Source organism: Ammospiza nelsoni, chromosome 6 (assembly GCF_027579445.1).
Source record: "Ammospiza nelsoni isolate bAmmNel1 chromosome 6, bAmmNel1.pri, whole genome shotgun sequence".
Classification (NCBI taxonomy): Eukaryota; Metazoa; Chordata; class Aves; order Passeriformes; family Passerellidae; genus Ammospiza; species Ammospiza nelsoni.
Window position 1 is genome coordinate 41,993,427 of NC_080638.1, and position 22,317 is coordinate 42,015,743.

At 39.8% G+C, this 22,317-nt stretch overlaps 1 protein-coding gene across 1 annotated transcript in view; it reads left to right on the top strand.

Annotated features, from left to right (window-relative positions):
* The window catches only part of TTLL5 (tubulin tyrosine ligase like 5), a 124,186-nt gene that overhangs the window by 40,086 nt on the left and 61,783 nt on the right, over nt 1-22,317 (top strand). Inside the window, exons 18-29 of the mRNA XM_059474234.1 lie at nt 78-169; nt 791-853; nt 1,781-1,819; nt 2,729-2,874; nt 3,862-4,153; nt 8,121-8,241; nt 10,420-10,566; nt 12,721-12,812; nt 15,636-15,769; nt 16,387-16,500; nt 16,860-17,267; nt 18,678-18,862. Of these exons, the coding sequence (XP_059330217.1) occupies nt 78-169; nt 791-853; nt 1,781-1,819; nt 2,729-2,874; nt 3,862-4,153; nt 8,121-8,241; nt 10,420-10,566; nt 12,721-12,812; nt 15,636-15,769; nt 16,387-16,500; nt 16,860-17,267; nt 18,678-18,862 (1,833 nt within the window). The remainder of the gene's footprint in view (nt 1-77; nt 170-790; nt 854-1,780; nt 1,820-2,728; nt 2,875-3,861; nt 4,154-8,120; nt 8,242-10,419; nt 10,567-12,720; nt 12,813-15,635; nt 15,770-16,386; nt 16,501-16,859; nt 17,268-18,677; nt 18,863-22,317) is intronic.

Genomic DNA, 22,317 nt, shown 5'->3' on the forward strand with positions numbered 1-22,317 from the left:
ATTCAGAGATTTTTGGAAGGTTTATTTTTCATTGCTATCTATTTTGCTGACTGTTCTCTATTTTTCTTTTTAATCAGATCAAAGTTCTTCGACGAGTGAGGGAGGAAAATGAACGGAGAGGAGGCTTCATCCGGATATTCCCTACCCCATTAACATGGGACCTTTATGGGTAAGAACAAAAATCTGATAGGACGGCACTGATGCTCCATGTTGAGGGGTATTCTGTGTTAGAAATGTGTAGATCAGCTATCTTGGCATTTTAAAAGATGTATTAAAAGTTTTGGCAAAGTTTACTTTAGCCTTGAATATTCTTTTTTCTGATCCCTTGTTCAGAAAAAGGAATCAGCTGCTGCTTTGCATAACTGCACCCCATGGAAAGCTGTTGGACATTATTTCTGGTATTGCTTTTCTGTTATAATAAAAATGTCTTCCTTTCAGATTTTTGCTATCTACTTTTACATCCTCAAGCTGTGCACTGTGTACTCTTGTCATTAAGCCATAAATGCCATATAGAACTCACTCCTTCTGAAAGTTATACTATATTACAATTTTCTATGTTTATTTTTCCAGTCTGTAATGTTTTCTGTCTCTTGCATCACCAGGAACTTCAGCTGAGAAATGATAGCTCTCCTCCTTTTGTCTTTTCTGTTGTGGTGCACCATGTTGTCTGAATTACCTTCTGGGATATGTTTTAGAGGCCATTTATTTCTGCACTGTACTGCCTTTCATTGAGTTGAGCTGTTGAGCTGTCCTGATAATCCTCTCTTTTTTTTTTTTTTCCTTTTCGTAGATCTTTTCTAGAGCACAAGACATCAATGAACTATATGCTGGCTACACGTCTGTTTAAGGACAGGTAGAAAGCTTCTCTGTTTGGGAGAGAGGTAAAGGGCACAAACAGTACAAAAAGGATTGATTGCTCATTTATCCAGTGTTATAAACACAAGTCTGGGATTTATAGGAGTGCTGATAATTGTGCATCTCTTTTCTAGTGTGCAAATGATTGTTGGTCATATATTTATGTGTTGCATTTCTGAAACCAAAGGCAAAAATGACAATACTCAAAAGGCATGGGAATCATTGGAGTACTAATATTACTATAGGCATGAAAAAACTTCAAGCTCTTATATAATTTTTTTCTCTATGAAAGGATTATAGGTGGTCCTGGCTTACCTTTTGTTTCAAATTTCAAATCACATTAAAGTTTGTCTTCATGTACAGTAAGCCCTGAAATTGACTTGTCCAATGGTTTAGTATCCCTGTTTTGATCTGTGCAGTCATGATTTGATGATTCTTCTTCTGGGTGGTGGTGGGAACAGTTCATGCCACTAGCTGAGCTTCCACTGAGAGTTGTATGCAGTGTCTTTCACTGAGTGGTTAATGCCCTTCCTTATCAGCATTTCTTCTTCAAATTTGAAATCCACTATGAAGTAACTACCAAGTAAAGACAAGGTGACTGAGAAAGGAGACAGTATTTACAGAAGTTCTTCCAGCATCAGTGCTGTACAATTTTTTTTCTCTGTGTATGTTCAGGGATGTGTCTAAAGAGTTCTTCTAAATAATGCCTTCTCCAGCTTAAGCCAAACAAATGCAAGCATCAATTGTAGTACAGCTCTCAGGGCTCCTCTTTTGGAGCCCTTTTTATTTTTTCTTCTTTGAGATAGAACTCACAAGCAATTCTGTAAATATGGTCTTTACATTGTACATGTGAAAGACTAGGGAGGCTTTTTAATCAAGGCTGATCTGGTATGCAGAGTAATTTTTGACCTTTTTCTCTATGTAGGAGCAAGACGAAAAGAGAGTTCCTCACTGGAAGATCCCGGTAATTAGCTTCTTAATTAAATAATTTGTACTCTGTAGGATTTATTACAAATTTAGATTTCCTTAGTTTCATCTTCCGAGTTGTGAGTCAATGCCTTTCCTGAAAATAACTTTAGAAACATAAATACAGTGCAAAAAGAATATACCCAGATATGGAGAGCTCATGTTTTCATTGGATCTTAAAATTTCTCCTCATACACTTCTCATTTTGGTATTCCTATCATATTGATAAGCCTTATTGAGCTCTCTTTGAAAGATCTTGTCATGCACAAGGATTTGGACTTCATATACTCATATATTCACTTTGTTAGAACTGAAAAGATAAATGAAACAATAAGCATTTTCTATGCTTGTTTACACTTATATCATGGGGAGCACTTTTCTGGATTTTTGTGCACTGGCAGAAAATTGTTACTTTTGATGTTTCCCTTCTGGAATCTGGCAGGGCTCCTCGTCCCTTGTCTTAGGTCGAACTTGTAGAAAGTTTGGCATTTTCCACTTTTATTGTGTTAAAATGCTTTTATCTGATCAGTGAAGAACAAGCTGTCTACATAAATGGTTCAAACAACCAGATTCATGTAAATATGCTCTCTTTCCATTCCCCTTCCCTATTTTGTACTCTTGCAATGTTAATTGTGCCCTGAGCTGTTGCACGATGGGCAGAGGCTGCTCAGTCATGAAAGTGTGACACTAGGTGATTGTGTCTTGGAGCTTTGAGAGGTGATGTTCTGTGGAGTACATACAAGACTCTCTTCAAACATTTACAGGCTTAAGTAGAGCAGAGTTAGACTGATGGTAAATATTTTTTCTGTGTATCAGCAAGAATGTTTCTTGAAGTTTGGTCTCTTGTGTTATCAGGGAGAGAAAGATAAAGGGTGACTGAGGGATATCTGTGTACTGTGCTTCCCAGAGCAGGTCTCCATGGAAGGCTGGATAGGAGGATGGAAATTGTGGGCTCTCATGCTCTCTTTTATGAGAGGAAGCTCGTTTCACTGGAGTTACGGAAGCGGCAGCGATACCGTGGCAAGGTTGGAGCAGCACAGGCAAGACCATTAGGTATGCATGGCTAGAGTTTTAAATGAGCAGCTGGTAAAAAAAAAAGGCAAGCAAAGGACTTTTTCATTTGAAATGTGTGTGAATGAGGTTGTTCTGTTTCAAATGTTAATAGTTTTCACTTCATTCTAGTTCTGAGCTTCTTGTTTGTTTAGTGCCTTGAATTTCATTCCCACCTTCCCACACTTCCGTGTGTATGATTAAAGGTAAACAGTGCTTACTTGCAGATGAGCATGTTTGTTGCATTTTGGGTAAAGAATTAAACAGTATGTGTGCCTCTGTAATTCTTCAGCTTTTCAGAGAAAGATGGGATCTTTCAGATTGATTCTCCTAGACAGCTGTGACTCTTAAGCTGTTGGGAACAGAAGTCCTTATCCAAGCTGGTGTTGGAAAAACTTAAAGGGGTACAGAGATGAATGATCCCCACAACTGACTGTTCCTGCCTTTATCTAAACTCTTTCTAGTAGCTGTATGGTACTCATTGCAGTAGGAGAGATTGGATGTTGTAAGATGGTTTTTGCTGCTGTCTTAAGCTCTATGATTGTTATTGGCTCATGTGGAAGTTTAGATTTTTGTAGCTTTATTTGACACACAGCATACAAAAATTTGTGTGTGTGTATATATATATATATCAAGTGTGGGTGTAGGTATGTCAGTATGTATGTAAGAATCAGGATAAAAATAGAGGAAAATGTCTTTGCCTCTTTGATTTTGTGTGGGCGTTCTTTTTTCATTTGTAAGGCCAAAACAAGAACCTTAGTGTTCTTCTGTGTTCTGTAATACTGGGAAAATGGACTTCTCAATTGATGTACAAGATGAAAGACAGAATAACATAGAACAGTCATACTTGAGATGGTGTTCTGAGATGGCAGTGTTCTGTCCTCCTAGCAGAAAGGAGTTTACCCCTAAACCAAAGGGTATGAGCAGTAGACAGTCCTCTCCACTTTCTTTTTTTCTTAATCAGCATAAGTGATTTCTCCTCTACTACAGGCACATCAGAACCAACAAAGCTGTCCCTCAAGTCCGACACAGAAGATGAGGAGGAAGAGGAGATGGATGAGGATGAAGATGAAGACGTAGATAGAAGTGTTTGCTCTCTTTCGGACACTCCAGTGAAAAACAAGCCAGAGCTCTCTGACTCAGTGAAAACTGCTTCTAAGGAGAGGTTACCAAAAAAACATAACAAAAAAACTGGAAATAGAGAAAAGCTCTTTCTGAAAAAACCAGACTCAAGACCTCAGTTTAACTTGCTTCAGATTCTTCAAAATCAAGGAAATTTGAGGTGAGAATTTTCTGCGTATTGCCTCTAGTTTTGACTTGAAGCTAATAAGAGTTAAAATATGGAGGATGCACATTATGAATGTGAAGGGATAAGAAGGCCCTAGAAAAGGGCCTAGATTTTTGTCTAACTGTGGGCTGCCTTAACATCTTGTTGGTACAGAAGGGAGACCATTGCAAAGTCTGACAGTTTACCCGAGTGCCTGACCTGTTGGATCAGTGTAAAGCATGACCCTGTAGTTTCCATTGCTTTTCTTTGATCTGATGATGTAAGCTGTTCTTTGTCAGCTCAGGCTTCTAAAATGCCTCTTTGCCTTAATGCAGGATGTCTGCTACTGAATTCTAATTTTTTTTCTTTGCATTCTTTGCATTTGCCAAGAAGTGGTTATAAACATACATTAAATTATCCAGGAAGGGTTGGATAGGAGTATTTCAGTGCTGTCTCTCTGTAAAATTAGTTTTCTCATTTTGTGCTTTTATTTTTGGTGATAGAATTTTTCCCTCTGGTAGTTATCTTTGCTCAAGGTCATGGCCTTCTGAGAGCAAAATTAGGAAGTAACTTGAGAATGACAAATTACTGAAACATCTCATTGCATGTTGTTGAGTAGGACGGTGTGGAATAGAGTGTCTTCTGATGCATGGCTCTTTCTTGGAAAAAAAGAGATGTACTGGAGGAGAGTCTATAGAAAAACACCAAGCAAGGTTTTAACCAGATGTTTTGAAACACAATCCTCCCCTTGAATGTGGTTAGCAAAACTGTCTAATTGCAGATGGACAGAAAGTACAAAAAGAAAGGATGGTTACGTATACCTGAGTAGAAAGACTACACATGTTCTAGACAAGAAGCAGTGTTATGTTTTCTGTGAAAAATAGAGGTAGAGAAAATGTTTCTTGTTGTTGTTTTCTTAGTTTAGTTTCTGGGAGAAACTATGAATTATTCAATAGCTTTGGGGATTGTTCCGATGTCTTATTGTGGCAAGGACATTTGCTGCTGTGACAGGGAAGATTCTGAAACCTCTTTTGAGGATAAACATAGCAATGCTGTGTCTATATCTATATAGAACTGACTCCTGCCAAGAACATAGTCTCTGTCTGATGTTCCTGGCAGAATCTTGCTCAGCACCCAGCACTGTTGGGATTCCCCACAGAAGGGTATAAGGCTTATGGTGACCTCTTGTTCTGAGATTGTGTTGGGCTTGGCCCCATCTGGGATGTCATTGATGTAAGCTTTGCTTATGGGCTCAACAGGCAGAGGAGCTGAATAAAATTTTCATCCAAGAAAAAACAGGCCTATTCTAGTCAGTTTTTGTAAGTGGTAGGATTTTTCTCTCCTTTAGTCAGCCTGATGAGGAAATATCTGCCTTCCACATTTTGGGTGTTACTGGTAAAGAAATTATATTCAAAGAAAACCTGTTCCCCCAGCTCTGCCATTCCCAAGGAAGTAAAATGAAAAGCAAGTTACTTGTTTCTGAATTTAAGGCCTCAGGTTTCAATATCACCCCCACAAAAGGAGAGGCAGTGTTAAACAAAAGCCTTCTGTAGTTTTTAGTCAGAAATTTCAGGTGCAGGCAAAGACCTGTATTATTGTGCTGATGTTGATAATGGGGGCTTCTTATCAAGCAGAAATCTTGAACTGGTAATGAGATGTTTGAGTTGTACCTACACCAAAACTGGCAGCTCTAGAAAGCCAAGGTGAGAGCTTTTTCTGATACATGGTGGCCTGATGTAGAGAGTATCAGTTCTCAGCAGGGATTCAGAGAGTTCTCCCAGTGTTCCACACATGTAGAAAGAAAAGGTAGAGGTAGTGATTAGTGGCATGCAGAGCTCAGAGGTGTTATAAGGCCTGCTGTGCATTCTGGAGTTCACTGAAGTTCCTGGAAGGCAGAAATTGTAACCATGTGTAGTTGCTGCAGTATAGCTATGAAGAGGATGTGTACTTGTCATTGGTTTAGCCCTTCTCTGGCCCTGTGTGACCTTCCACAAGCATCAAAAGTTGATGATTAAGCTGATACATGGATACTTCCAATGTATTTTATTTTAACTTCAATTCTTACCCAAATGGATGCATTGATCTGTCTGAGTGTTGCTATGGTATGATTTCTGTGTAACACTAACATAATGTTCCTGAAATTTTTAGACCTATGAGCCAGAAAGACTTAATTGCTGCACAGAGTTTTTAATAGCATTTCAAGGACTTGTGTCCCTGGAGTCATAAGGACTATATAAGCATGTGAGAATATTTGTAAGAAGCAGAATACAAGTAGAAAAAATATGGTGAGGTTCCTCAGGAATTTGTCTGAGGCTGATTATATAATCAATTCAGTAATGCCACAAAATGTACAAATGTGCTAATGAAATTTGCTGATAGAAAATATTTGGGAGCTATTACCATGAGAAAAAAGTAATGCATTACATATGAGAAACTGGATGACCTTGAGGATATAAATAATCTAACTAGGATGAAATTCAGTAGCACAGAGTACAATGGGATGCTTATAAGAACTAATAATTTACACCAGAAGTTCTGTCAGCTGGGTGTTCATCAGCTAGAAATTAATTATAAGGAAAAATATCTTGCATGCTGGTTGATCAGAGGAAGTTTGTGAAGTCCTAGCTCATGCATGCATGAAAACACCAAATGTGTTCCAGGGCTTATCACTTGACATACTTCTGAGACTTGATGTGGAGTATTGTATCACCCATATTCATGGAAGGCAAATTGTGAGTGGAACACAGGTGGAGGTGAGCTGCTGGTCTTATCATGTCACCATTGTGGGTGCTTTTTTAGAGGACACTGGCAAATGTGGATAGTTCACATTAATAAAAGGAAAACTATGAAAGGATTTAACTCTGTTAACAAAAACATTCAAGGTGGGAGATCTGTCAGGGATTATATTTAAGGTACAGGACAATGTTGGAGAAAGAAAAAGCAATTATAATCTGCTCATAAGTGAAGCTGTGCTGGGCAGAAAGGAGATTCCTATTTATTAGAACAGTAAGTTCTGGAATAATATTTCAGGAAAGTAATGGGTTCAAAACTCTAGTTTGTTGAAGATGAAATTTAAAATTCTACAGAGCATATTGGGACACTTCCTGTGATCGAAAGGGAAATCTGTTGCTGACACTAAGGCAAATCTGCTGCTATATCCTTATGAAAAGCTTCTAGCAACTGTGGGGAAAACAATGAGGGAGAGCAGAATGTTTGAGGATAAGGTTTGGACCAAGAGGACAATGAACAGAATTAGGCAGAGCTTTCAGCAGTTTCTCTCACAACAGATGCATATACTAAAGTGGCTACTATTGCAAGGGAATGAGAAGCTGTGTCCCTCCCAGTCTTCTCCTCAGTTCATGCTTACAGCTTCCCAACATGTTCAGCCAGCTGCACAGCAGATTTTGCTGATGTTCCCTCATTCCTCAGTGGTGCCTTGCTCAATGAAATTTGGCTTGTATCCCTGAGCTAGCAGGGGAAGAGCTCACTTTCACAGATTTAATTCTTTCATTTCTAATGGGAATTACAGGGCCTTTGTTATAACTCTGGCACCAGTACCAAGCCCTTTGTTTATTTTATGGTCTGTTGTTGTGGTGTTCAAAATGTTTGTGAAAACCGAGGCCCAGTAGAGCCTTGAATTTGTTTTAAAAATATGGTTTTGCTGATGTCCACGTTACTGGCTTTTAGAGGAGAGTAACCAAGGCTGTAAAAGGCAGGAAGAACATTCCATTTTTAGAATTTATCTGAGAGAGTGTGTATTGTCTTGTGTACCTCCTGCAATACCTACCACCCCATCTTGGTGAACTGAAGGTCTGCTTGAAAATGCTGATGGGGTGAAGGGGTTCTCCTTTCTTTGAGCTTCAGCATTACTGCACTTAGGAGGACCTTGCTGACTGTACTTTGGTTCATAAGCTGTGCCTCACTGCTGTAACTCTTTCCATTCCTGTTCTGAAGACAACTGGTTGATTCTTTTTGTCCCCAGCAAGATTCAAGCTCGTGCAGCTTTCTCTGCCTATCTACGGCACGTTCAGCTCCGACTGGTGAAGGAGGCTGGAGAACAGATCCAGAATCCTGCCTGGGTTGCCAAAGAGGATGAGCAAATGGTAAGAAGCTTTGTGTTGGCCAGGCTGAAAAGCCAAGTTGGAATCTACCTTGAGACATTTGAAGTCAGTTCCTATTCTTGCAAGTACAGAAGTCCAATTGTGATGATGGTTGTTCATCTTTGTCTGGCTGCCAGTGCTGTATTTTTAATATACCCATGTGGTAGGACTGCTAACAGACCTCAGAGCAATGACAGACAGGTCTTAATGACTAGACTCTGTTGACATTCAGGCTCCTCAGATCTCATGCTGAGATTTCTGAGCTTACCTGCTCTTGAATTCTTCTCTAGAAGATTCTTTGAGAGTACTTGTTAGGATCTGGTTTGTGCTGCATTAAGCAAAGCCTTCGTCTATTCAAATAGAACAGGTACCCAGTTAAGCTTTTTCTCTTCTGTACTGTTGTAATATATTCAGACATCTGTGTTTATGAATCTTACTTGCATTCTAGATAGAGGAAATTAAAGTAAAAGCCAGTGAGAAGAGAAAGCAAAAGTGATAGACTTTTCAAAGCAGTATTTTGAAGTCCTGTGTTTGATATGTATGCATTTTAAAAAGCACAGCAATCCCGGATCCTTTCACAAACCTTCCTAAAAGAGCTTTGTACAGTAGGCTCTTGAGCTTTCTGCATATATTCTCACTGAGTGTGTGTTGCAGGGAAAATGTAGTTCAGAGATAAAATTGTGTGTCAAGAATAATCATTCAACTCAGTGGAAAATGTTACCTCTGCTCTTTCCAAGTGGAAATTAAAACGGGCTTTTTGAGAGTCACTTTGTCTGCTGTACTGTAAAGACTAACGTTTAAAATAACAGATCAAACCAGCCTGGAGTAATGGCAGTGAGAGGCGAGCTGTGAAATCCAATAGTTTGGCTGTGAGGCTGCTCATTTATGCATTAGCAGAGCTCCTGAGCAAAAGCAAATCCAGAGGCGAGACAGAAAGGGTTCAAAACGCCCACAGGATGCATCTTGCCTTAGGATCTGTCTTGCCATATGTTTCCCCCACCAGAGGTCAAACAGACCTGGTGATGGACTGGAATTACATGGCTATAGATGTAGACATCTAGTGCTGTGGAGAGGATGTGGCAATAGCACGTAGTTGAAAAATGATGAAATGGGGCTACCCACTGTAGTGGAGATATCTGACCAAGATCCCCTTTCCTGTGGTACTGCTGAGAGAGTTTTATGTCAGTGCACTTTCCACTGGCCACCTTTAACACATTGCATGTGGGATTTTGGGAACATTCTCCTAAGATACTGGACTTTACAGGTGTGTCACTGCGTTTTGCTGATTGATTATTTTTTCCTTTATCTGCTATGCTTTTGAGACAAACACTTCCTAAGTGTTCAAATGTTGTGGTGTGCTGTAATGTCCCATTTTAGACTTCCAGGTCACTTCCCCAGGTGTGCCTGTACCTCTCTCCCTTCCCCCTTGCCCCCATGCTGAGTGAGTCCTGTCAATCAGGCTTAACATTCCAGCAAGGCGTCGTGTGGTTGGTCAAGTTCAAAGGATGCCCCTCAGGCCCAGGGGTCATTGGCCTGACTGGGTGTCATCTTCCCCTGAGACCCTGCCCCTCTCACCTGGTTGGTGGCTCACCTGTACCTCCCCTCCCCCTGTCCCTGAGCTTAAAAGGTGAATCAGACCATGTGGCGAGATTTCTGTTGGAGCAATTGCTCACGTTCAGACCTCTGTAACCATGGAATAAACCTCTGGACATTAAACCCTCCAGCAGAATCCATCCTTTTTCTCTTCACCATCGCCTGAAGCCATTCCTCCTGAAGTAAACGGGGTTCCTAACAAGCCTGGACTTGTTCAGTGCCCAGCTCCAATCTCCAGCAAGCCAATGTGTCTCTGGGGTGATACACCGCAGTTGCTGCCTTTGGCCTAGCAGCGAGGGTCAGAGTGGCCCAGGCACAATCTAACTGGTAATATTGGGATTCATATTCCAATATTCAAAATTCTGACCCACTTCAGGCAAGATACACCACTGTTTTTCTCCCCCACGTTGGATTTATAGGGCTGTATTAAAAGTGCATATTGCAGAATGCCTTTGCCTGCCAGTTTCAGTTCATTTTCTCAGGACAATGTGTATAGTTCCTGCCAGTCCTTAGCTGATGTAGTGTCTCTGTTCTCTTCTCCCCACACTTTGCAGACAGCACGTTGTTAACTCCATCTCTTGCTTGCAGGACCTCATCATCCGCTTTCTGAAGCGAGCTGCCAGCAACCTGCGGCCGTCTCTGAGGCTGCTGCTCCCCAGCCGTCACGTAGGACTGACGGACAGGCGGCGCATCCTGGCTCGCCAGCTGGGCGAGTTCATCATCTGCTACAACAAGGTGACTTACACTTTTTGAAATGGGTTCTTTGGTTCCTCTTTTCTTCTTACAAAGTGTTTCGTGCAGGCTGTTTCAAAGGCACTCTTCTGTTATTTACATGATCTGCTTGCAGCTGTGCATCCAACAATGGTATTTTGTTGAAATTGTCAGATAGACAACAATATTATTACATAATATGTGCAGGCCAGTAATTATGTGCATAAAAAGAAGTGCTGAAATGAAGTGGAATTTAACTGGCAGTGTGCTTTTTCTTTGCCTTGCCTTTGATTCTAATGCTTTGTAATGCCTCTTCCCACTTCTTATTTTTATGGGGCTTCTTTAAAGATGTTTTATACAGAACAGCATGAAATATGTATTTTACTATTTACTTGCTATACTGAGAGACTGCTACATATCTGTAGTAATGTACTCTGCATGCTCAGTGTAAAGGAGTTGTGGGTCCTAATTTAAACAGTTTTCACATCTTTAGATGTAAGTGGTGTTGTTTTTAACATAGTGGTTTCAACCTAATCTTCCTCCTGCAAGGACAGCTTCCCCTTTCCTTTGCCCCCTAGCATTTCTTCAGTGTTAGAACAAGGGTAATTGAAATTCAGCTTTCAGAGGCAGCTGTGCAGAGGCCTTCAAGCTTCTACTCGTTAGGAGAGGATGTTCACTTACATTGCCTTGTCAGAACTGACATCTGGTAACTTGATCTGTCTAATCAAGGTTGGTATTGAACCAGATCTGTTCCAGGGAGTGCCTTGTATGCCTAATGCTCACTGAAGTACTCTGTTAGGAGGAACCACAAAGCACTTGGGTGGCTCTGTGGTGAGTGAAGAATGCAACTGCTTTGGATATAATTTCCACTCAAATTGTATTCAAACATAGGCTTTTCTGCTAACTCTTGAGTAAATTCACAAAATAAAGCTTTGTAGCTGGTAATAAATCAGTGCATAAACATATTTTCTCAGTTAAAACAAGTGAGAACATATCACTTGAGGTTTCAGGGCATATGTGTTTAAACCCTTGAGAAACTGTTAGGCTGTGAGGCTTTTTGATTTTGGATTCCAGCATACAGACTTCTTTCATTGACTTGTAACTTCAGTTTTAATATGAGTAGATTTAATATATTAAATGGCAAATTCAATACTTGCCATTGTATATCAGCTATAATGACACGGAATAATACAGCTCCAGTAAATTAAGTTAAACCCATCACATATTATCCAGACATTTACTTAAGTAGTAAATGGTAAAGATATCCCAAACTGACTTTAACTTCCCTGTCTTGAATTATGTATTAAAATATGTACCTGACCCTTTTTTCCTGGGAATGCTCAGGGTAACAACAGGAAGAAATGAAGTGGAGGTCAAGTCTGATCAGATAAAGTTTTTAAACTGGTACTGGTATTTCAGACAGGTCTGAAGGTTTTTCTAAGGAACAGATATGTTTGTATCAATCCAACCTCTAGTGCCAACCTGTTCTACTGGTGTAAAATAGACTGTATCTGAAAATTTGCTCCCATTTTCACCGACAAAGGCTTATCATTTATTCCAGTATATTTCAGTGTATAGGCACATTTGCCATAGGCTGTACTATTTTACTTTCTTAGTCTTTGCTAAAGCAGTGGGGTTTTGGTATGTCTGTAAGCCCTCAATTTGCTGCTTGACAGAAGAAATTAACTCAAGAGAACTACTAGTTTATAGTAGAAAATCTATTGGTTTTTCTACAGACATCCTTCAGTTTCTTTAAGATTAATTTTATACTTTTTTTCCTCCTTCTGTCTGTCTACTTCTGGAACAAATGCATTGATAAAAGCTGTTTGGAGGAGCTCTGTGGCAGGAACAACAAAATGGAGAGGGGACCCAATATCTGTAATGAATGATTTAATTTTTTTTCCCTTCCATACTTCCTTATGTTCTAGCAAAGAGTGTAGTTGAAGGAACAGCACACATTTTTGAAGACTTGATCTTTTCTCAGCGGATCATTGGTATCAGGTGGAGGAATGGACTTTACTGTGTGCTTAGGATGCTGTCTCTGGGGCTGTCTATATTTATTCATGTTGTTGCATGTAGCAATGTTCTTTTTTACTTAGCTCCTATGCAATTGGATTTTGTATTCTGGGAGCTATGCCATGGAACATAGAGACACTTACTGATACTGCTTCTTAACAGGAAACAGAGCTGATGGTTCAGAAACAATCAAAAAAGGAAGAGGAGGAGGGAGTGAATACTCAAGATTTTGAGAACTTCATTGCTAGAGCAAGGTAGGAATAGGTTTTATTCCCCTTGACAAGTGATCTTTCAGCCTTGAAGCCTTGTTCTAAAGATGATTTGATTGATCTAAAGCCTCTACATACCTTTATTAACTGTAAGACCTTTTCCTGCTGAGGGACAGAGAGCTTGTCTTCTTTTGTCTCTTCCAGCAACCAAACACTTGTAACATCAGCATCTGGTGCATAGGGAAGAACATACAGTAGATGTTTTTACCATCAAGTTCACTTCCCAAAGGACAGCAGTGGTTGCCCTGGCCTTTGTAAATTTCAAACTGCTGCTGGTGAGTTAATGGTTTCCTCTCCTCTGATGCTGGACCAAATAAGGCAGTACTTCAGAAGGAGAGTCAAACTAGAACTGCTGCTCAGATGATCTGGAGCTGCTGTGGTTGAACAGTTGTTACAGCTCTGACTCAAGTTTCTGCTCTCAGAAACAAATCTTGTGCTTGCTGCCTCTCTTCAGGAATTTTCCAGGTCTGGATTTTCTGAGATGAGCAAGGAAGGGAGTTAGGCCTGCTAAGGCAGTTCAGTTCAAGCAGTTACTTTCACAATTGAAAAGCAGCATTTTCTATCAGTGCCCTCTATCTGCTTTAAACTTTAAAAAGTCTGCTAAGAAGCATATTTTGAAAATAGTTGAGTATTCCTTAGGGCCTGTAGCATTGTATGAAAAACAATGGAATTATAACTATCTAACTATGGAGAGGTCTGAAATTATTCAGTGAACCACAATTATGTTTTCAAAATCTCTGATTCTTGAGGACAAAAAACAATTATTCTTGACTCTGTTATTTGGTCAATATATGACATGCCTATATAGGCAAGAACCCCAGTCAATATCTGGACAGAGTTTACCTGCCTTTTTCACGTCCATCGTCTTTTTTCTGTGAAGATTATGGTCACTTCTTTTGTGTGACTGCTTGTTAAAGTGTTCTTTCTTTCTCTCTTTGGATAGCACTAATAGTGAATTGTTAGAAGTGGGTGGTAGCTGAGGCATCCTAAGTTCAGGTGGTTTCACAGTCTGTCTTGATACATTCTTATGAAAACAAGTATTTTACCTTTTGCTAATATAATTGATGGAGTCATTACTGCAACAGATTTACAAGATTGCAGAAAAATCTTCAGACAAAGATGCCTGACTGCCATATACCATAGATCTACTGCTCTTGCTAGAAATGCATATTATGTGGGCCCAGGCTTTTGGGTCTCTGAACATTCTGGCCATTAAATATCTGTTGTGTCCCAGGCAGGTAATTTTCCCTTTTGCAACAGAAATGATAAGAGATAGCTGCATGGAACTGATCTGCAAATTCTTCTGTTTTGATATTATTGACTACCATGCCATCATGGCCTGATGCACAGTCTAGGCTGGGGCTGGAGATTTTTGCTGGGTTGTGTGAGTGAGTGATATAGAATAGCTTGCCCATGATCACATGATCTCTAGGGATGATCTTTCTGCTTCTTATGAAGTATGAGCTGTGTTTGAAAACTCTGATATCTGACACTACTTGGCATGGTGCTTCAAACTTAAATCAGTGAGCAAGTCATTTGGAACCAAGCAAAGGGGATAGATTTCCAGTTCAAGTGTTCATTCTGCAGTGCAGTGAATGCAACAGTGGAGAAAATGGGGTAATAAATGTTGCTTCTTAATTGAGATGGTCTTATTGACTCTAACTTTGGTATCATGTTGATATGATTGTGTTTAGTTGTATGTATACTATGACCACTGATTCTAAACATCCTCAGTGCATTGTAAAAACACATACATACTGATAAATTCATTTAAAAGCTTAAAGCAGCTTTCCACATACAACTTCTCATTCTTGGATTTCCTTTTCACTTTTCCTCCCAGAATAAAAGTGAAGTTTGGATCTTCAGGGCATACTGCAAACTTCAGTGTATCAGCTTTAGACCTGGTTTTTACCAAAGCTTAAGCTAGCTAAGGCTAGTTACAATTGTGATATTCAGAGGATATTTTGAAAGGTTCTAACTGCTGCTCTGCTACTTTATACTCCTGTATTACATTTTCTTGTAGTGTTGATGGCACTAGAGTACTTGCTTTGGTCTTTGCCATGCCATACAGCTACTTGCTGATGCTGAGGCAACACTATGAAGCAAAAGGAAACCATTTCAGATACAAAACAACCAGAACTACAACTTGCACAAGCTCTAGTAAGAATGGCCAAGTAACTGATACTGGTTTGGGACCAATAGATGTTTAGGATATTGGGGCTGTCCCACTTTGTTCTTGTAAGGAAAATGAGAAACATATGCGAGTTTTGTGAGTTTCCCAAAAATATTGACTGTTCTGGTTGTCCTGCAGTTTTGGCTAATTAACAAGCCTTTGCCTTCTTTCCTCTTCTCCCCCTACTGCTGAACAGAAACTACTAATGGTGACTATAAAACAGAGACTGTGCTGAATTCTCTCATGAGAAAATAGCTGCTCATTCTAAAGAGCACCTGCAGAAGATTGACAAATTTAGCTGTGAATGGAATCTCTCATGTTGAGCTCATCTCCCCAGATGTGTTCGAAGTATTCACTTGCTCTTTATTTATCCTGGGAGGGCTCCTGAATGCCTGGGATTTCCTACTGCATAAGAAGATGGTATTTTAGTGGCAATCTCAGGTTTAACCAGGGCATGTTGCCTTCCTTTTGCTTTTACCCTGTAGAACTGAGCAAATCGTTAGCTTGTCAAGTGTCACCTTTTTTTTGCCCCACTCCACTCTTCAGTTTCCTTTTTGTTTATTGTCTTTGATTGTTACATGAATGCAGAAAAGCTGTGTCCTCACTCTGCATCCATTCTTCTCTCCTTATTGCAGTGAAAGTGACCTGGAGGAAGTACTGACTTTTTACACACAGAAAAACAAATCAGCAAGTGTCTTCCTAGGAACAAAATCCACAACCACAAAACACAGCAGCAGCAGTCACCAGTTAGAGAAGCAGCCCCAAGGTGGTAAGTTTTGGAGGCAGTTCTGAGATGATGTTGTCCAGACAAATCTAGTTTAACTTATGTCTATGAAAAGAGAACAGCCTCTCCACAATATTACTCGGGTTTTCTGAGGTTACATATATTTTTGGTTTTTTTGTTCTTTTTTAGCTCAGTCTTATGTGACGACTAGAGTAGCTTCACTACTGCCTTCTTTTCCTGAAGTGAAATGGGTGGAACTTAGACTGGTATTTATAAGGAGCTAGATATGGTACTTCATGACTGAATTGAAAATGTGCAAACTGAAGGCAATAAGAATTGAAATGAACAGAGAATCCTGAAATCAAAGTAAGGGATTAATGAAATCAAGATCTTAAATTTTGCTGCCTGCAGTGAGTGTATCCATTGGAGGGCAGAGACTGTATATTTGAGCCTAATTACACATTCTATGGAAGGACGAGTGTGCTAGCCATATGTATCTAGTAGTCCATGCTACTATACATGACAGCATAATTGTCATCAATGAAGTTCTGTGGTTTACAGGAAGTATTAGCAATAAAGTCAATCACAGCAAGGGTAAATTCTGCAGCATTGTTCTAGTGATTTGCAATGTTCTACTTCCTAACTCCTTGATTTTGTTGTAGAGCATCCTGAGATGGTGAAAAACATAAAAGGTGATCACTCCAAAAGTTCAGTTGCAGATTTGTCTGCAGAAGGAGCACTAAAAGGCTGTAAACCCAAAGAAGCTAAATCAAGCTGTAAGTAAACTGACTTAAATAATCATAAAAAAAAATTGACTGCATATACTGTTTTAAAGAAAGGTTGGAACCTTTGGGTTCAAACAGAGATCCGAATGCCCAGTTTGTACTTTTAAACACAAGATACTGCAGAGTAGGTAGTGGCAAAGAGTTAGCTGCCCCTCCCTGGGGGGGATGATCTAGATATGGCAGGCTTTGAAAGGAGGTATTTATCATGTAGAGCCTCTTCTTGTCTCTGCTGGTAGATAAGGTCATTTTGGCTTCCGTGGGTCTGAGTGCAGGCATTTGATGTGTTGATATTATCAAAGGACCTAAAAAGCAGATTTTCCTCATATAGTATATTCATTATCTTTGTATAGTTGCAGAAGGACTCACCTGCTCCTTAAATGCCGAAGTGAAATTACCTCAGTGCAGCCCTCCTGATGCTTCTTCCTCTGTTCCTGGTGCCACGTTGCAGAGAAGTTCCAGTTTTTGGATGCCATCTCAGCCTGCAGCCTCTGAAAATCCAAAGGTGTCTGGTCAGCCTTCACTGCCAGCTCCTCCAGCTGGTCCCAGACTGATTCAGTCCCCACCCTCGCCGCACTCCTTGCAGAGCACAGCTCCTGACAGCTCTTCTGTCCTCACAAACTCGGTGTCCACCGAGACTTGTAGCCTTGCAGGGTTACATCGTCGTTCTGGTAACTACACCATTGGCCCATTCTCATCTTTTCAGAGAGCTGTTCAAATCTACAGCCAAAGATTGTCCCAAATACCCTCTGCAAAAATAGGTGAGTGCTCTGGGATTCATAATAACCTGCTAGTTCAGTACAGAGACTGTGTAAATTTCTGTTGTGGAATATGTAGAAATTTTACATTTCCAGAATTGAGTTGTTGGATGGTGCTAAATTTCTTACAGAAAGCAGGAGTACAGGATGTAGCCCTTGATAGGCAGATGCCCTTTTATTGACCAAATGAACAGGCAATCATATAATCATTTGGGTTCAAAAAGACCTTTCAGATCACCAAGTCAAACAATTAATGCTACCAAGTCCAGCATTAACCAGATTCCTAAGAGCTCCATTTACTCCATGTCTTTTAAGTATCTTTGTGGTTTCTGACTCAGCTGCTACCTAGCAGCCTGTTCAGTGCTTGACAATCCTTTTTCCTAGTATTCAATCTAAATCTTCCCTGGTGCAACTTGACGTCATTTCCTCTTGTCCTGTTGTTTGTTATTTGGGAGAGGGGGCTGACTTCTACCTCAAAAAAACCTCTGTTCTGGTAGTTGTAGTGATATGGTCTCCCCTCAGCCTTGTGCTTTGAACTCGGCCTTTGAACTTGTTCAAAAAGAGCTGTGGAATTAAGTATTGTATATTTTCTTTACTGTGCTACTGAGCTCATCTATCTTTAGTGGGTTTAATGTTGTTTTCATTAGCAGAAGTCCTGTCTCAGTCTATGTGCTGTTCTTAGTACTCTGGTTGTCTATCAAACAGAGAAATATTGTAATGAAGCCTCATAAGTGTTGAATACTTAAAGGTGTGTCAAGACCTCCAGAGAAGGATCTGAATGAATCATTACAATATCTTGTTCTCTAGGGTGTTTTAGCACTGCCATGTCCAAGGGTATCCCAAAACCAAAATGTAGAGATCTATCATGCTGTCATAGTACTCACTTAAGCAATGCAGCTTTAGAGTGTAAAGAACCTGAAGCATAGTAGAAACAGTAGGAATTTACATGCAGACTGTAATCTATTGGGAAACTTTTGGGAACCACATACATGCTAACAGTTGTGATTCCTGATACTAATTTTGTATTTTTATAGTATTTATTTGTTCTAGGTTGTGTGTCAGGGTCAGCACATATTTGCTAGGGTTGCTGTGTATATATTGACAACCCCTCAAGCATTAAAATACATCTTACTTCCTAACTGAGTAGCTTACTTAAAGAGATCCGTTTGGTTTTAAGGGCAAACTGCAGTTTTAACTTGGGTAACAGCTGCCAACATCTCTGGAATTGGGTGCCATTAGATACATTGTAATAAAGAGGGTTTGGAATTGCTAATTGTTCATTTGGGCAATACCCATGCAGATTATGTCTATTCTGTATTCTTCTTGGTGTTTTACTGCTTTTGTGTGTCTGTGATCAGCAGGCTGAAGGTCTGACACTTGCTCATGGAGCACATTGCAATGTTTGTTTGGTAGGTCTCCATCGCAGCTCCAGCGGGCCGTGCATGGGCTCAGCCAGGATGCACAAGGATGCAGAACACCCTGCCCAGGCCAAACGTCAGGGACACGCTGTGGCAGCAGCAGAACTGCAGCAGCTGGCAGAAAAACAAGCAGCCTGCCAGCATTCCCCACCAAGCCACGTCAGTCTCGTTACACAGCAGGTATGTAAGCACTGAAGTAGAGTCCCTGTGCAAGGGAGAAGTTCTGTGTGAGCACTAGGCTGGCTGAGATAGGCTGCATGCTGTAAATGTCATGAAAATTCATTTCTGTCCTGTTGTTTCAAAGTGTTTACAGTCACCAAAATTTGCATTTTTCTATGAGTTGACAAGAATGTCTTGAAGTCATTTCATAGGAGAAAAGGCAGAGGATTAGAAAATATGTTACAAAAAATGGAATCTGTGCTTTGTCTTACTAGATAATAGACCAAAGTCTTCTCAGATTTGTGCTTCCATGCAGTTTGCTTCCTTGTTCCTCCAGTGTATCATTACAGTGTTGGCAATGAAAGTCTGCAGAATGGGTTCTGATGAAAATTCTATATTCCAATAACACTGTAAAGACAGAACGAAATACTTACTAGCATGATAATCCTTTTGTCAAACATAGTGATACATGATTGAGTTCTGGTAGCATTCCACTTGGTTTCTTGTTTCATGTTGAATTATGTCCTAAATGGCTACACAGAAACATTTTTCTTGCTTTATAATATGCTATAGTTGAACTCATCAAAGGTGTTCAAGCTGAACACTTCTCAGTTAATTAAGATGCCAACTGCAGATTTTCTAGCATAGGCACTTAGCCTTGGACAGTAATTTTTTTTCTGTAACTTGCTGGAGACAGAGGATTTGAATGTCTTAGTTTGATTCTTGTATTTTGGAATTACTGTTTTAATGGTTATATTTTCCTGAGTTTTCTGAGGCATGTTTAATAGTTGCAACAGCTGCTGGTATTTGCTTCTTTGCTTCTTTCAATTTTATTATGTTTAGATTTTGAATAACTAGTTATGCTATTGGAAATATTTTTCAAAATGTGGGCTACATTTATAACTTTAGGAAGCTGAATAGATTTTTCTTTGCAGATAGGCCTTTAATTTTTAAATAATATGTCAAATAATAAAGTCTCATCTTGTTGATGGACTCAGGAGAGTCTGTGAGCACCAGCTGTACTGGTGATGCTGAGGCCTGCTCTTGCATAAGGCCAGATCCTATTTAGACAATTTGTTCTTGTTTGCTTGTCTAGTAATACTCAGAGCTATCAGTCTGGTTCTCAGCTGGTTTTAAGTGAAATATTGTCAGTAAAACTCTTCAAAAACTTTGATGGTGAAACATTTTCATTCAGGAAATGCTGATTTGTTGAAAGCCAAGTGTATGATGGAAACTACCTCCTTGGATAGAAGATACTATCTAAACAAGTACTCGGGGGGGGAAAAATTGAAACGTGTCTATTTCATTTCAGTCTTTCCAGAAAAGAATTTTGAAAAACAAGTTAATAGATTTTTTTTCCCTAAAGTCATTAATTAGCCATTCTACTTCAACTTTGTGGTTTGTTAGGTCTGTCTAGAGAACTCATTGTGTCTTCTTGCAGCCATTTGTGTAGCTGCAAAAATGAAATTATTCCTAAACTCCTGTATTCCTACCATGGCTAGTTACTCCTAGATAAATTACAAAGTATAAAAGGGGGAGTTAAGAGGGGAATTCAGAAAGATCTGCATGGGAAGGCTGGTGCAGTTTCCTGAGCACAGCTGTGTTGGGTGGCAAAGGAGCATATACTCTGCTGGCAGCTGAAAACTGTTTAGCCAGCAGTCAGTCTCTGTGGATACACTCAGGAGTGAAAGTGGCTGTGAAGTGCATGGATAGCCTGGAAGTGTATTGGCTGCAGTAAATGTGTCTGCATTGCTTTTGCTTCTGGATTCTTCCAAGATACTTGCCCACAGAAGAGGTGGGAATTGGATAGTAGGAAAATGATGATGCTAATTTGCTTTGCAACAAGCAGACAATAGACACTCAGCTCCTAGACACTGCTGATTTTGTCACTCTGCTTTATTTTGTGTTCAACTATGCAGTGTTTGCACAGACTTTGTTTCAGTAGTGAAATATAGAAACATGTTGGGTTATGTCTTTGTCATCTTCTGTCGTCATGAAAAAGATCAGTGTAGAAAGGAATTCTTAAGCCAATGAGAAGTTTAGAGCTGGAGTTCTATCTGACAAAGAATTTCCTTCCTGAGCCTGTGTCCACTCAGTTTTAGACATCTGCTTTCTACTGTGATTTTTCTGGCCCTGTTTTTTAAATTATGCCTTTGGAAAGATGAAATCTGAATCTGAAGTTTGCTTAGTATGAAAATTTGAATTTAGTTGAGAATAGTTTTTAAGGCAATCTGTTTCTTCAGTACTGAATTTATGGCACATAGCAATTTCTAAACCGAGACCATTATTTTTAAGCACACTTGAAACAGTGATGTTTTGGAAGGTTCAGATGTAGCTGCAAGGCCCAGTGTACAATAACTAAAGCATGCAGTTATTACTTCTGCTTTTTTTTTTCTTTCACATGGACATATTTTGCTCTTCTGTCAGTTGTTAAAGAGTCATTCTGATTATTTTTTGATCTGGCCTGGATTTTAAATCCTGTCTTGCAAGAAGAGCCCAGGGATTTTGTGAGAAGACAGGGCTGCCAAGACAACAAGGGCAGTAAGAGGTATCAGCATACAATAAAACACAATAGTAGGGCAGCAAGGCTTGGGCTTTTTGTTGAGGGACCTGGAACCAGGATATCTGACTTTGAACTGCTGGGCATGGATGTACATTGGAAGCAGGGACATTGAGTCAATAAAGTGCAGGAATTGCAGAGTAGGCTGGCAGTTTGGAAAGTGATTTGCAGAACAGCAGGTACTATTGAAGCTACCTGGGTGTGCTACATGGTTTTAGATTTGGGCAGACCAGGATTTGGCCTGAACCAGCAAGGGGGAAGGCAAGGACAGATGAGACAGAGAAACAAGTGGGAGAGGATTTAGTAAACACCTGGAGAGAACTGGGAAGTCAAAGACTATTGGTATGAGATGAAAGAGGGAAAGGCTTGAGATGGGAGGGTTTGAGGGTTCTGGGTTATGGAACTGATGGCTTTAGGACAGGAGAATTAAGGGGTGGAAAACGGAGAGGAGAGGAGAGGAAAGGGCTCATATCAGGATCACTTAATTAAACAAGGCATTACTTTTCTATACATTTCTAGACAGGAAACTCTGAATTGTTTTCCCCCTTTTCACTTCTGTAAAACCACTTTAAACAACTTGAAATATGATGGTATTTTTTTAAAAAGCAGTCTTAAATAAATTGGCATGAAGATTAGAACATTACTTATCTAATAATAAAAATAGTGCATTTGTTTAAAGCCATTCCAGAAACTTGGAGTTAGTCTACCTTGCTGGAAAGTACCTGGCTGGTACAAAAAGGACTTGATATATGGATTTAATTATGTTTCATGATAAGATAGGACCATTGATTTGGAGGGGGTATATGAAAGAGTGACTTGAAAATACTGGTGTTGCTGTGGACTGTATTTTTGTGGGGGTTTTTTGTTTGTGTGTTTTGGGTTTTTTCCCCCAAGGGCAAGAACTTCTATGTGAGAG